This window comes from Perca fluviatilis, unplaced genomic scaffold (assembly GCF_010015445.1).
Source record: "Perca fluviatilis unplaced genomic scaffold, GENO_Pfluv_1.0 PFLUV_unplaced_scaf_2, whole genome shotgun sequence".
NCBI lineage: Eukaryota > Metazoa > Chordata > Actinopteri > Perciformes > Percidae > Perca > Perca fluviatilis.
In genome coordinates, this window is record NW_024375613.1 from 422,631 (window position 1) to 438,823 (window position 16,193).

At 42.2% G+C, this 16,193-nt stretch overlaps 2 pseudogenes and 1 gene segment (V, D, J or C); 2 read left to right on the forward strand and 1 right to left on the reverse strand.

The window, feature by feature from the left end:
• LOC120555172 overlaps nt 1–16,193 on the reverse strand; it is a 194,946-nt pseudogene that overhangs the window by 42,740 nt on the left and 136,013 nt on the right.
• LOC120555110 lies at nt 1,762–2,243 on the forward strand. The segment is given in 2 exon segments: nt 1,762–1,813; nt 1,921–2,243. Coding segments are annotated over 2 exon segments (375 nt in total).
• LOC120555135 lies at nt 15,545–16,058 on the forward strand (annotated as a pseudogene).

Sequence of the window (16,193 nt, forward strand, 5' to 3'; positions counted from 1 at the left end):
GCCCCGCTGCAGCGCTGGGGAAATATCACATTGTGTGCCGCCATGAGTCTTGAGGGTTACTGCACCATCATGCCAAACTGGGTCCCTATAATGTGCAACACATAATCACATTTCTAGATGCACTTCGTGATGCAGTTGTACAGGATGGACCAGAGCAGCCCAGGTTTGTTGTTGTCTGGGATAATGTTAGTTTCCATCAGGCTGCTCTGGTCCAGAACTGGTTCACCAACCATGATCAATTTGAAGTTGTGTACTTGCCCTTTACTCGCCATTTCTAAATGCTATGGAGGATATTTTTTTACGCTTGGAGATGGCGCGTATATGACCGCCAACCACATGCCCGTATGCCTCTTCTGCAGGCAATGGAACAGGCCTGCGCGGAGAAAGTGAGGTGATGTCAATCCAGGGATGGATTCGGCACACAAGGGGATATTTTCCCCGATGCTTAGCGAGAGAAGACATTGCATGTGATGTTGATGAGATCCTGTGGCCAGACCCCAACAGACGGCAGGATCCATTAGCCCACTTGCGCACAATTGTGTTTTTCTGTGTTTACAGTAGTGTATTGTTTGTTTTATTTTTGATTTAACTGAATTTACTGTACTGTAAAATATACTACTGTAATGTAATGATTTTGAATTCAGTATTTCATTTTTGGTTGTTGTGAAAACATACCATGTGTGGAACTGAATAAAAACATAAGACTGCAGATTATTTTTGGGGCATTTTTAGACCTTTATTTGACAGGACAGCTGAAGACCTAAAAGGGGAGAGAGAGGGGGAATGACATGCAGCAAAGGGACGTAGGTTGAGTCGGAACCTGCTACGGCCGCGCCGAGGAGTAAACCTCTATATATGGGCGCGTCTACCAACTGAGCTATCCTGGCGCCAAGACTACTGTTTTTATATAAAGTAGACTAGTGTGTTGCTGCTGATCTGAAAGTGTATTCATATGATGCAAATGGGTATCATTTTGTCATCAGAATGACATTTTGACAAAGGATTGTTTTGATAGCAGAGTTTCAATTTGACATAGATGTGAATGGTTTATTTCTCAGTGTTGTGTCTTATTTGCTTGAGTGTAGAGTTTCGACACAATGAGCCAAGTTTTGCAAAAACGTGTTCAAGCAAAGGGCAAAAACTGTATTGCAGTTGGTTGTAATGACTTGTTCCTCTGTTTCCCACATTGTTCATGTTTGTCAGGGCTTGTTTGAGGGAAACAGATGTTCTGCATTAGGGCTGATTACTGAAATGTCGACATACTCAAACAAGTGTTCTCTCATTCTCTGTCAACCCTGAAAAAAATATTTTACATCAATAAAACAAGTGCACAGATCCTTGTTTGTAGAATCTGTCGTTTTGCATTTTAATTTTTACATTTCACACCAGGAATTGTGTGTATGGATCTCAAATGAGAACACAAATGCACATTGGCTGTGTGATGAAGACTATGCAGTTTAATAGGTTTTAGTAATTCAACAGAATCAACTTCACCCAAATTGCCAATGTAAACCAATCCAATTTCTCAATTTCTTTATGCATTATATCATGAATAATTTATAAAGTCAGTGTTCTCCCAGCACTGAAACCCCCTGTCCCTGTTGGAGTCAGTCAGAGCATTTCCATAGAGAGCCACTTTGCATCAGCAGCACCATGCTCCAGTGCTCTGGGAGAGTTTATAGTCCTGAGAGTTGAACACTGGATGACTGACAGCTGTCCTTCATCACAACAGAAGACACAGAAATCCTCCTCATCAAAAACATGACTTTGATCTCCGTCCTCATCTGGACTCTCCTCTGCTGCTGCTTCACAGGTAAAGTCCAGAGAATCAAACTCCTCTCCTCTATCAACATCCGTCCCTCTGAAATGAAGCCGACTAAACCGTGACGCTGCTTTATGTTTTTGTCTCTGTATCCTCAGAGTCCAGAGGCCAGGTCACAGTGACTCAGCCTGGAGCAGTGAGCTCTGCTCTGGGAGGCTCCATCTCCATCAGCTGTAGGACCAGTCAGAAGATAGAAAATATTTACAGGTTAGCCTGGTATCAACAGAGAGATGGAGAAACTCCTAAACTGCTCATTTACTATACTAGCACTCGACAATTAGGGATTCCAGATCGTTTTACAGGCAGTGGATCAAACTCTGACTTCACTCTGACCATCAGTGGAGTCCAGACTGAAGATGCAGCAGTTTACTACTGTCAGAGTTTTCATGAAATCAACAGTCAGTATGTGTTCACACAGTGAAAAAGCGTCGTACAAAAACCTCCCTCAGTCAAACTGAACAGAAACTGAACTGACTGCTGCAGCTGGAAGCTACTGCAGGAGACTGATACACTTCACTGAGGAGCACACACACACACACACACACACACACACACACACACACACACACACACACACACACACACACACACACACACACACACACGACATGATTCAACAAAAGGGAGACACAAAATATACAGTATATATTTAAACAAATTAAACCAAATTAAAGGCTTAACTTTAACTAATGTATGGGCTGTGGATTTCAGTAAAAGTCAGTATTGTGTGATGTGCATGGAGTGGAATTTTATATGTGTGTGTGGGTGTTGTAAAAAAGGATTGATAGGAGCAGAGTAGATAACTAAAGCAGACGGGGGAGGAGAAAGCTGCAGCAGAGTGGAGAGTCAGCCAGAGAGGGGCTGCACTGCATCAGACTTAAATAACCTCCTGCTACTGGGAACATCCTCAGATGTTCCCCAGTTTCTCTAACCATCACCTGCAGAGAGACACAGACAGCTGAATCCCACAGCTAACTCAAGATGACACCATCCATTCATATCACATTAGAATCTCATGTTCTTATCAGATTCATGCCAAAAAAAACAAGGAGTCAACTTGAAACAAAAAAATAATACATAAATCCATAATCACATCTATATAAAGTTCATGCAAAAAAACATGCAACTCAAAAACGCAACAAATACACTGAGACCAAAAGTTCATTCTTGACTTTATAAACAACAAAACAATCTCACAACCTCCATCCAGTAGCTGTTGAGCTTTCAGTCATACCACATGATCTTCAGAGGTGGGACCAAGTCACTGTTTTGGATGTCCGAGTCAAGTCCCAAGTCAAGTTCCAAGTCATACACAACAGTGTAATATTACATTTAAATTGCACAAATCATGAATGCCTTTTTTAAACAGGTTGTATCACGTTCTACTGAACATAATAACACTGACCCAGCAGTTTAATACTTTCATAATGTATTATGTCTAAATGAAATAAAAGATAAATGTAAAAGAAAAAAAAACATAAACATAGTGTGCCAGTCTGCCAGAAATAGGTCCTAGAGTTCTATAGTGAAGTTACTCACTTTATGGAGGGAATAATCTGTGCCTGCATGTGTGTGAGAGAAGCGGAACAGTTTGCATAAAATAAAAATAACATCAACGAAGGAATAAACGGTTTCATTCACTCACAAGGTTGTGCTTTTACTGTTACTAAAAGGTTACCCCAAGATTTCTCTGCTATAACGTTAGCGATGTACTTTTCTTAGATTTTAGGTTAACAGCAGCTTCAAATATCAAAAAGAAATCGGGAAGATGTTGAATGTATTACGCCAAGTGTTTTGCATGTTGCCATCCATTATTTTTTTACCACCATGTAGTCTTCATCACGAACAAAATGATCTTTTTGTGTCATCATTTTCCAACTGGCACTCAGCATCATAACTTCACTTCTCCATGTTTGTCTCCGGCATATGCTGTCCGGTCTCTGCAGTCTATCAGATCGGCTTACAGTTTTACCTACAGCTTACACGTTTTCACAACTATGTCTCCTTTTTCAAACTTTACACACAATTCTCAAAGCGGCACACACAAATGCTAAATGCCTCACATCTCCTTCAAAATGAAACACTGCATTCAAAATGCCATCAACACATCTCAAAATGAAGCATTTGCATCAAATGGCAAAAACTTTTTTCATAGTAAATTTTTGGATGTGATGTACACACTGTTCTAAATCTAAAGCTCTTTTGTCTTTCATAGGCTCATATCTACATTTACAATGTTCTAGAGAGAAAGTAATCTGCTGAGAGTGGTTGAAAAGTGCACTGCAAACAACAATGTAATGTTACAGTAAAACAGAAAATATGTATCAGGCAAAACAGTTTGTAAGAGGAGCTCAGTGTTGTATACAGTAGTATGGAACAAGAAAACAATAGTACAAACATATGTAAACCAAGGTATCATTTTTAGAATAAAGAATGTGTGTGTGTGTGTGTGTGTGTGTGTGTGTGTGTGTGTGTGTGTGTGTGTGTGTGTGTGTGTGTGTGTGTGTGTGTGTGGTAGTGTGTATGCACTTTGTGCAAAACAAAATCTGATAGATTTATAATGCTGAAATAGTCATTAGATAGTTGCATGCCTGTTCTCATTTCTGAAGGTTTGAAGTATGGATGCCAATGTAAAGCTACTCAAGATGAGCTTCTCTCATTGGTCAATCAGGGGTTGATCACATGATGAATAAGTCTGATCATCAGAGATGGCTCTCCTTCTTTCTCTTCCTTCCTCCTCGTTTTTTTTTTTTTTTTTTTTCTTCTTTCTGTCTTCCTTTTTTTCCCTTGCTCTCTGTCTGTTGTTGGCATCCATTGTTCAAAACAGGTAATCTGACCTTTGACCTATGTATAGGCCTATACTAAAGCAGTGATTGGTTAGTGTTCAGGTAAGCATAAAGTGTTTGCACATCAGAGGGAGTGTGTGTGTCTGCCCTGGTAAATAAGTGTAGCATTTTGATTAGTTGTGTTTGGGAAAGGAAATCAAGTCACTTCCTGTTAAGTTTTTGTTCTTATGTAGAGAATTGGGTGTAGTGTAAAAAGAGTTGTATGCAATTGAAAGTGAGTGAGAAAGACCGAGAAATAGCTTATGGTTTTTCTCAAGCATGTCATCTGAGATCCCTCGGGCCTCAGCCTTCTCTAAGACTCATCACTGCTTTACTTTGTGAAATCCTCTACATTACCCCCCCAAACTTGTACCAAACCTGCATTAATATTAATAAAACTAATAATTTTCAAAAAAAAAGACCATAATAACAAACTGGAAAACAGAACAAAACTGTCCAACAAGTCACTGGATCAGTTTACTACCAGACTTTTCAATCTCCTCTCCATGTGAATATGTAAATATGTGGTCCATGCTCTCAGCACTGGGAAACAGCATGACATGTTGAGGACAGCTACAGTTCACTGACTCTGTGTGTTTGCATATGTGTCCTGCCTCTCTGCTCCCAGCGGTAAAGAGGCCAGTGTTGATCAGTGACTGACCAGGACTTTCCAGAGCCACTGACAGCACCGGCACCACAATGATGATGTCCAGCTTCTGCTGGCCACCTGGGGCTCTTTTTTCCAGAATTGGGACTCTCTTCGAGTTCTAATGAGTCCAGTCAACTGCCCAGCACTGAGCTGGCCTTTTTGACCAGCTTGTCGAGGCGTCTGCTGTTCTTGTCTGTCAGGTTGCCACCCCAACAAACCGCACCCATAAAAACAGGACCTCCTCGCCATCACAGTCTGATAAAACATGAGCAGCAGATCGCTACTAATGTCAAAAGATCTGAGCCTCCACAAGAGAAAGAAGTAGAGTAAAAAGTAAGTAAAATTTATTTGTATAGCACCTTTCACAGATAAAAATCACAAAGTGCTTCACAATGAAATGCAATTCAACACAAGAAGTCCTGTCTGAGCACATTGAAATACAAATAGAAAATATAACAAACAACCATAAAACCCATCGACTAAGTAAAGAAGCCTGCTTGGTGTGGGAGTCTTCAGCTGCTTTTTTAAAGATTAGACAGAATCCACACACAGCGTGGCAGAGCCGTTCCACAGCCTAGGGCCACTGCTTGGAATGACCGATCCCCTCTAGTTTAAAATTAGTCTTGAGAGGAACCACTATGCTTATCTGGCTAATGATCTCAGACTACGGGTGGGGGTATGTAGCTGTATCAAATCAGAGATGTAGAAAGGAACTTGACAGGTGCAAGGCTCTGAGAAAGTAATGACAAAAGAATTTTAGAATTGAATTCTATACTGGACTGGTAACCAGTGAAGTGCTGCTAAAACAGGCGTGATGTATTGCTCTTTTGTTAATGTGCATTACAAAAGCCTTGCAGCAGAGTTCTGAACAGTCTGGAGACGATAAAGCTGATTCTTACTCAGACAAGTAAAAAGACTGTTACAGTAATCTAAGCGTGAAGAAATGAAAGCATGAATGATCATCTCTAATTCATCATTAGTGACAAGTGGTCTTAACTTAGAGATATTTCTCAGGTGGAAGAAACAGTTCCTAACTAATAATTTAGAGTGGTGATCCAACGACATAGCTGAGTCAAAACCACACCTAAGCTCCTGAGACTCGGCTGGACAGACAAGCCTAAGTCCCCAATATGATGCTTTATCTCAGGGATACGACTTTCAGGGGCAATAATTAGAGTTTCTGTTTTTCTGAGTTCAAAGCAGAAAGTTGTCCAACAAACCACTGTTTGATACTAGACAAACAGTTTATTAAAGATGACAGTTTTGGAGAACTCAGTTTCCTTTAAAAGAACAGAAAAGTTGGATAACATCCGCATAGAGATGGTACGATATGTCTCTAAATTGACTAATTATCTGTCCTAAAGGAAATATATACAAGAGGAACAGAATAGGTCCCAAGACAGACCTCTGAGGTATCCGCACACGACAACACTGCAGTTTCAGACAATATCTGATTAACATGAACACTAAAAACGTCTACCAGAAAGGTAGGATGAGAACCATTTTAAACTTGATCCAGACATCCCAACCAGATCACGGAAGTCTATTTATCATAATGGTATGATCGATAGTGTCAAATGCAGAAGAAAGGTCCAATAGGACCAAACTGTAAAATCCTTTGAATCAGCTGACACTCATAATATCACTAGAGATTTTCAGGTTGCAGTTTCGTGAGAATGCCTTTACGGAAACCAGACCGAAATTTATAAAACAGCTCGTGGCTTCTTAAGAAAAGGGTGAGTTGCTCTGCTACAACTTTTTCTAAAATTTTTGACATGAAAGGTAGATTTGATATTGGCCTGTAGTTCTTAGGTTGAAGTGGATCCAACGTGGGCTTTTGAGTACAGGCTTAACAACAGCATGTTTCAAAAAACTAGGAACGCACACCAGTTAAAAGTGAGGTATTTAGCATCTCAACAATGCAGGGCCAATGGAGTCAAAAGCTTGTACAAATAGCACAGTAGGGACCACATCCATAGGACAAGATGAGGGTTTCAAAGTATGTAGCAGAGAAATGATGTCATTCAGTGTCACAGGTTTAAAAGTGGACCAAAAATGAGCGGAGACAAAGTCACAGGCAGAGTTCTGAGGAAGTGATGGTAAGATGTTGGCCCCTAACATCTCTGATCTTATTCACAAAGAAGTGGGAGGAATTCATCACAGTCCGATTTAGAAGACACACTTAATTGTGGGCCAGAAGGAGACACTAAAGCATTAATGGTGTCAAATAAAATTCTGGGGTTATGCTTATTTGAGGATATAAGCTGAGAAAAGAAACAAGTTCTGGCCTTTCTCAGCATCTCGTTTAAAGTAACCCTTAGATCCTTAAGGTGAATCCTATGAACCACAAGTTTAGTAGTCTTCCAGAGACGTTCAACTTTTCTACAATTTCCGTAAAACTTTGGATTGTTTCATCAATCCAAGGACAGGATTTTTTATGAGGTATAATGCTTGATTTAACAGGTGCTATTTTATCTAAAATTGTTAAAACACTGAGGGCTAGATTTATCACCGCTTACGCCGGTTTCCAGGCGTAATTGGTCGCGAAAGACGGGACTAACCGATGCGGGCTATTTACAAACAGGGCGACTTTGGGTAAAATCGCAGATTGTCTGCCACGGCGAGCCAGAAGAGACAAGTTGCGCTTTCAATATGCCGTTCGTGGAGGGTCGTTGGGAAAGTGGGAGTTCCACCCAAAAAGGTGGGAGGATAAGCGAAAGTGCACCCCTAATTATATATTCCGTGGTATTTACAAAGACTGTCAGGAAGAGCGCCGCTATTCTGCAGGGGAAATTCTCCACCTCTTTAAAACCAGCCGCAATCGAAGTTCTCAGAACCTTTGTGCCGCTGGTGAAATGGCAACAGTAATTTGAGCAAGACGGAAGACATAGGCGTAGGCTGAAAATATTTTTAACAGAAGAATCACACTTTGTCAGTGAACACAACATCATTTAGCGTTACAGATCAAGCAGCCATGCAATATTAGAGTTACTGGAAGAAATCAAAGATGAAATTGAATCTCCCACTCAGCGTTCACATCCCATTCAGCAGTTGTTAAACTCCTCGCTACATTACAAATATTGGCATCAGGATCATTTCAGACAGTCATAGCATCAGCAGTGGGAATATCGCAGTCTGCACTCAGTCATATCATAGCACCAGTACCGCTTTGCTACAGCGCAATTTACGGTGTAGTGTGCGGAGAAAGACGCTGATTGCCTGATGGGTGTCAGGGTTGATAAATACCACGCAAAAATGTGGAAGCATAGCGTGCTATTACCGAACTCGCCATAAACGGACGCACGGAAACTGCGCTTAGTGTTAGTAAACCTAGCCCTGAGTATTAAAAGACTGGATAAAAACATCTGCATCACTGCATCCCATCAGAGAACATGGGTCGAACAAGGCAGAGAACTTCTCAGCAGCATCATGATTCATAATCTGCCTTTTGGGCCCTAATTCACAGGGCGGAGGATCAAAAGGAAAGTTAATCTCAAAAAACACACAACTATGATCACTCACAAGAACATCTTCCACACGTGCATTTGCTATATCTAGACCAAGAGAGAAGACAAGGTCCAGGGTGTGACCCTTAATGTGTAGGTCCAGTAACGTGTTGAGTAAAATTAAAAGAGTCTATGATAGAAAGGAGATTATGGGCTGAAATATGTGCCACCAGAAACTGAATTTGAATCATTTATATTTGAATTTGAATTGCTAAACTTGAATAATTGCATTGAAAAACTGAATCTGAATAGTATAATTTGAAATTGAATTCATTCGTTTGTAACTGAATTCCAATAAAATTTGATCTTCACTGGAAATTCAACTCTCTATATATCCTCACATTCCGTTCTCACTATTCAGATTCAGATCATGAAATTCAATTTCAAGTTACTGAGACAGACATCCGGGTACTTGGAGGATGAAGGAAGAGCAATCGAGCGCAGATCGATAGGTAGAGTTCAGTAGAGTGGCGCAGGATTAGCACTAAAGATGCCAAACGGTTTATGGATGTTGGAACGAAAGAAATGACAAAAACAAACAGCAAGGGATAAAAGTTCACAGGTGAGAACGGTTTTTATGATATATATGGCGCCTTGGACCTGCAATCTGAGCTCCGGCGGCAGCGGAGGTGGTGAGTTCTGCGGCCCGCCGCAGCGTCTTCTTTCCCGGGCAGGAACACCGCCGTCTTCGCTGCTGCGGCCGTCCCCGCTGATCCAGATCGGACCGGCCAAAGACAGAGTGGTGATCGGCAGGATCTTCCACGTAGTCCAGGACGACCTGTATGTAGATTTCGGCTGGAAGTTCCACTGCTATTGGGGGCGGCGGCGGAGAGAAGCTAAAGCGGGGGCAGCAGAGTCCGTTTGCGGAGCTCACTGCCCGCTTCCTGGAAGCCAAAACCGACACCACGCTGCTGGAGGCGGGCCGGTACTGCTGGGACACGCTTGAGGGAAGGGAAGCCCGGGAGAACTAGAACCAGGTCTCAGCGGAGCGGACTGTCGAAGCCTGCTGAAGTTTAAATTACAGGTTTCCTAAAGGGAGTCTGGCGGGACTCGGACTGTGGACATGATTTTAAGTCTCGTTAAATAAATAACTACATGCAGAAATGAATGAATAAATGGGAGTGCCTGGACATTTCAGTCTGTTTAAACTTCACTTTGAAGCAGAACCTCTTAGTTCAGAAGGGTGCAGTTTCTGTTTGGACTCAGATCTGTGAACTGATTATAATAAATATTCTTTTATAAACACATTAGTCTCTTTGTTTTGTTTGTTCCTGCACATGATGATAAAGCTACACTTTTAAATCACAAACAAAACTAACTTTAATATGTATATAAACGCTCTAAGGAAAGAGACAAACGATCAGATATTAGAGTTGATTAAAAATAGACTCGTTTTAATGTGGAAACATCTTGTATAAACTCAGGGGACTGGCTCTTACATCACATTGTATTGCAGGCTTGCTGATGTACAAAGTAAAACAATGCAATTCAAATGTTTAAATTAATTAACATGTATTTTCAAATATGGATAGTCACACTACTTTGCATGCAGTAGGCTAGGCTAAGGTAAGTAGCGATAGTTCATTTTAAGTTTACTTAAGTGGAAGAATGTGACTAATAAACCTAGGCCTACTAACACCAGGCATTACATTTTCAACATTGTGAACAGGTAGATTATATTATCTATGAGTCTCTGGGGCAGTAGCGTGTGCTCCAAAACGTTTGTGCTGGCGAAGAGGAGTCCTGTGTATCTGCGCCACTGAACTCTACCTATCGCTTCACGTTTGCTCTTCCTTCATCCTCCAAGTACCCGGATGTCTGTCTCAGTAACTTGAAATTGAATTTCATGATCTGAATCTGAATAGTGAGAACTGAATGTGAGGATATATAGAGAGTTGAATTTTCAGTGAAGATCAAATTTTATTGGAATTCAGTTACAAACGAATGAATTCAATTTCAAATTATACTATTCAGATTCCGGTTTTTCAATGCAATGATTCAAATTAAACAATACAATTTCAAATTATGAGATTCAAATTCAGTTTTTCAATGCAATTATTTAAGTTTAGCAATTCAAATTCAAATATAAATGATTCAAATTCAGTTTCTGGTGGCACATATTTCAGCCCATAGGAGATCAGCAGCTGTGTTACATGTAGAATCATCAATATGCAGGTTAAAGTCTCCAATAATTAAGACCTTTTCCAGTTTGTTGATAGACGATAGGAAGTCAGTAAAAATCAGTAAGAAAGACGTTTGCCGGGCCGGGAGGGCAATAGATCAACACACTATAAAAGTGTTAAAAGAACCTAGACTGAAAAAGAAAAATTCTTTGAGTTTATGGCTCTACATATGAATCTGTCACGATGCACAGCAGCAAGCCCACCTCCACGGCGCCGTGCGCGGGCGTCCCTGTAACAGAGCAGCCAACAGGACAGAGCTCATTTAAATGAACAAACTCATTTTCCCTTTGCCACGTTTCTGTAAGGAACATAAAATCCATATTCTCACTAGTAAAAGTCCGTTGAGAATAAAAGTTTTATTAGAAATGGAACGAGCATTGAGCAAGGCAAGCCGTAATGATGATGGCAGACCGGCATCCTCAACAGCTGATTGTAACGGAACGGACCGTAAAACAGCCGACGCGGTCACGTGATCTCCAGCTGCGGTGAGCGGTCAGTCTCTGGTCAGACAGCACAGCAACAATCTGTATCGGCAGTCTGGGCAGGTCCACGTTCCCACCCAGCGCATCACTGGGACAGAAGAGGCACCCGTCCAACGGGCAGAAACATCCGTGGGTACTGCGGCTGGGGAGTAGGCCTAAATTCCACCAGCTTCCTGGAGGGAAACCAGCCGCAACCACCGGGACCGTTCTCCGCGACAAGGCCAGAGAACCCCCGTCCAGAAAGATCGCCTGGTCTTGACCTGAGCTCCAGCTCTGCAGCCCCGTCTCGCCGTCTCTTCTTGGGATTACCAGGGCTCCTGGATGTAAACAGGAGCCGGTACTCAGGTGAGGAGGGAGGACACACGGGGGCGGAAATGTTTGTCGGAAAACTTTCCCAGCTATCAAAGAGTCCTTCCATAGACACTCTTATGTCCAATAACGATCGTCGATCATAAGTCCGAGTAGCAGAGATGCAATCGTTAGACGATTGGGCTGATATGACAACAAATAAGACGAGTACAGACATGGAAAGTTGACACAGATGTGATGCAGCAGCGGCCAAACCAAACACTTGCTCTCAACATCAACCTTCACGGCTCTGTCCCTTTTTATACAGAGCATCTGTATTAGCGGACCAGTCGAGCTTACTGTCCAAGAGTACACCCAAGTACTTGTAGGTCTGCACAACCTCAATGGCCTCCCCCTTTATGCAGACCGGCTGACAGGTTGGCTTTGACTTCCTAAAATCCACCACCATCTCTTTAGTCTTGGTGGTTTCGGGAGGAGAACAGTTCTTATTGCTCCAGTCACAGAAGTCCTCCACAAGGTCCCTTGTACTCCTCCTCCCGTCCACCTCGCACACATGCCACAACAGCCGAATCACGGAGTACTTCTGGATGTGGCAGGACTCAGAATTGTACTTAAAGTCCGATGTGTACAAAGTGAACAGGAACGGAGCCAGAACCGTCCCCTGTGGAGCCCCGGTACTGCATTCCAGCAACCCAGAAACACACTTCCCCAGTTGACAGCCTTGATGTTAAGTAGTACATTATCCAGTTGGTCAAGGAGGGGGCCACCCCTATACTTACGAGCTTGTCTCTCAGTATAAGGGGCTGGATGGTGTTAAATGCACTAGAAAAGTAACAAAAAACATGATCCTTACATAAGAACCAGGCACATCCAGATAGGCATAGGCCCGGTGAAACATGAAGAGGACCGCATCCTCCACTGCTATATGCTCCTGGTAGGCAAACTGAAGGGGATCTAATTCTTGTGCAACCTGTGGTTTTATGTGGCGAAGAAGCAGCCGCTCCAGAGTCTTCATAATGTGGGATGTTAACGCCACTGGCCTGTAGTCATTCATCTCCACCGGGCGTCCTGTTTTGGGCACAGGTACAAGACAGGATGTTTTCCACAACACCGGGACTTTCTCTGTCTGTAGACTCAGGTTGAAGAGCTTCTGGAGGGGCTCCGCTAATTGAGTTGCACAGTCCTTCAGCAGTTTTGGACACACACCGTCCGGATCTGCTGCTTTCCCTGTATGCAGTCTCCTTAACTCCGCCCTCACCTCTTCTATTGTTAAAGACAGAGAGCGCTGGTCAGATGTTGCAGTATCAACACTTGCTGATGACAGGTGACAGCTCCCTGGAGGAGAAGACCAGGATGGCAGAGTCGAAAGCAAAGGTGTAGTGGGAGCTGCAGATACAGGTTTGGGGATGCCGCTACAGAGGATACACCAGAGAGGATGAAAAAGCAGCAGCAGAAGGGGTATTTGAAGTGGCGGCGGTGACATTGGGTGAGACCCTCCCCGGGCTGGGTTAGGGGGGCGGGCCGGCCCCCTGTCAAACCTATTGTAGAACTGTTTGAAGTCATTGGCTTTGTCCACATCTTCCTCAAAAACCTGGCCATTCTTCTTTTTTAAATCAAGTGATGTTTCTCATCCCCTTCCACACCTCTTTAATGTTGTTATCCCGTAGTTTCCCTTCCACTTTGTTTTTATAGTCCACCTTTGCCTGCTTCAGTGTCCTCCTCAGCTCATGCTGCACCCCTCTGAGCCTCACTCGGTCTCCATTCCTAAACGCCTGCTTTTTCTGATTCAGGAGCTGTTTGATGTCACTGGTAATCCAAGGTTTATTATTAGCAAAGCAAGCAATTAGCAATACGCTGCATCATTTCAGCAGAGACCCAGAAATGCCGTCTGGTCCAGCGGCCTTCCTAGGGCAGGTGGGTGAGAAAAGACTCTGTACAACATGCTGGTCAATAGTGATTTTTTGGGGATTCAGTGCAGGTAATGAGTCTAGAGCCTCTATTTTATCCTACTAGAACTTGGCTAATCAAAACCTTTCATAAAGTTATTTAATTCATCGGCTTTTTCACCCTCATTAAGAACACTAAGACGTGTTTTAGTAATTGGATCCAAAAGCTCTGAGACAAGACCGAGTAAAAAATGGTCAGATTCCGAGACGGACCAAAACCTTCAAAGAGGGGTCTTGAGACCCAGATCAATATTGAGAACTACAGCACTGGCCTCAGCCTTCTATAAAGACTCATCACTGCTTCACTTGGTGAAATCTTCACATTAGAAACATGTCAAACCTGTATTAATATTAATATCACTAATCATTATCAAAAAGACCATATTACCAAACTGGAAGGACAGAACAAAACTGTCCACAAGTCACTGGATCAGTTTGCTACCAGACTTTTCAATATCCTCTCCATGTGAATATGTAAATACAATGGCAAGAAAAGTATGTGAACCTTTTGGAATTTCATGTTTTTCTGAATAAATTGGTCATAAAATGTGATCTGATCTTCATCTCAATCAAAGGGATTGACAAACATAATGTGTCTAAAATAAACAAATTCAGTTCTTTCATGTCTTTATTGAACAATCATCTTGGTGTCATTTTGACTGGGCGCCCACTTCTTGGTAGAGTAGCAATAGTCCCAAAGTGTCTCCATTTGTAGACAGATGAATTTCTAAAGTCTTTGAAATTACTTTGCAACCCTTGCCAGCTTCATGTAATTAAACAATTCTTGATCATAGAGCCTCTGAAAGCTCTTTTTGGGCGAGGCATGGCTCACATAAGTGTTCTTCTTCTTGTGCAGCGCAAACTCCAAAAGTTTGAGGGCTTTTTATCAGTCAAAGTAGCTGTAGTCCACACCTCCAAACTCATTATCTTAACGAGACTCCACGTGTGCTAAAAGCTGACTCCAATTAGCTTTTTTGAGGTCATTAACTCAAGGGTTCACGTACTTTTTCCACAAGCATGATGCATTTTTTTTAGTTGTTCTCAATAAAGACATGGAAGATCAAAAAAATTTTGTGTTATTATTTTAGACACATTATATGTGTCGATACCCTTTGACTTAGATGAAGATCAGATCACATTTTATGACAAATTTATTCAGAAAACCATTAAATTCCAAAAGCTTCACGTACTTTTTCTTGCCACTGTATGTAGGTCCATGCTCTCAGCACTGAGGGGGAAACAGCATGACATGTTGAGGACAGCTACAGTTCACTGACTCTGTGTGTTTGCATATGTGTCCTGCCTCTCTGCTCCCAGCCGTTAAGAGGCCAGTGTTGATCATTTAAAACATACAGAGTATACAAAATACAATATAAAATAGTACAAATGGCCAGGTGGCAGCAAATAAGTCTATTAAAAAATACAAGATAGCAAATATTAAAAACTTGCAAAATAAATGCAGTTATTCTGTGTTCAATGCCTGTTTGGCATAGGGAATAAAAGACTTCTTTTATATGTTCCAGCTGGTCCTGGGAAGTCTAAATCGAACATTTTGAAAGATTTGTCAAGAAGTCAAAGTGTTATTGAAAGATCCTAATCAATACTCTGATAAAGTGATTGATCCATTGATGAACAGCATCATCAGAGTAATCCAAGTCCCTGTTGGAGTCAGTCAGAGCATTTCCATAGAGAGCCACTTTGCATCAGCAGCACCATGCTCCAGTGCTCTGGGAGAGTTTATAGTCCTGAGAGTTGAACACTGGATGACTGACAGCTGTCCTTCATGACAACAGAAGACACAGAAATCCTCCTCATCAAAAACATGACTTTGATCTCCCTCCTCATCTGGACTCTCCTCTGCTGCTGCTTCACAGGTAAAGTCCAGAGAATCAAACTCCTCTCCTCTATCAACATCTGTCCCTCTGAAATGAAGCCGACTAAACCGTGACGCTGCTGTATGTTTTTGTCTCTGTATCCTCAGAGTCCAGAGGCCAGGTCACAGTGACTCAGCCTGGAGCAGTGAGCTCTGCTCTGGGAGGCTCTGTCTCCATCAGCTGTAGGACCAGTCAGAGAGTTTATGTTGGGAGCTATCTACACTGGTACCAACAGAGAGATGGAGAAACTCCTAAACTGCTTATTCATATACTAGCACTCGAAAATCAGGGATTCCAGATCGTTTTACAGGCAGTGGATCAAACTCTGACTTCACTCTGACCATCAGTGGAGTCCAGACTGAAGATGCAGCAGTTTACTACTGTCAGAGTGAACATTACATCAACAGTCAGTATGTGTTCACACAGTGAAAAAGCGTCGTACAAAAACCTCCCTCAGTCAGACTGAACAGAAACTGAACTGACTGCTGCAGCTGGAAGCTACTGCAGAGACTGATACACTCCACTGAGGACACACATACACACACACACACTCTAAACTTACTACACCTTCCATCTTTGAAAATACATTTACTTCAA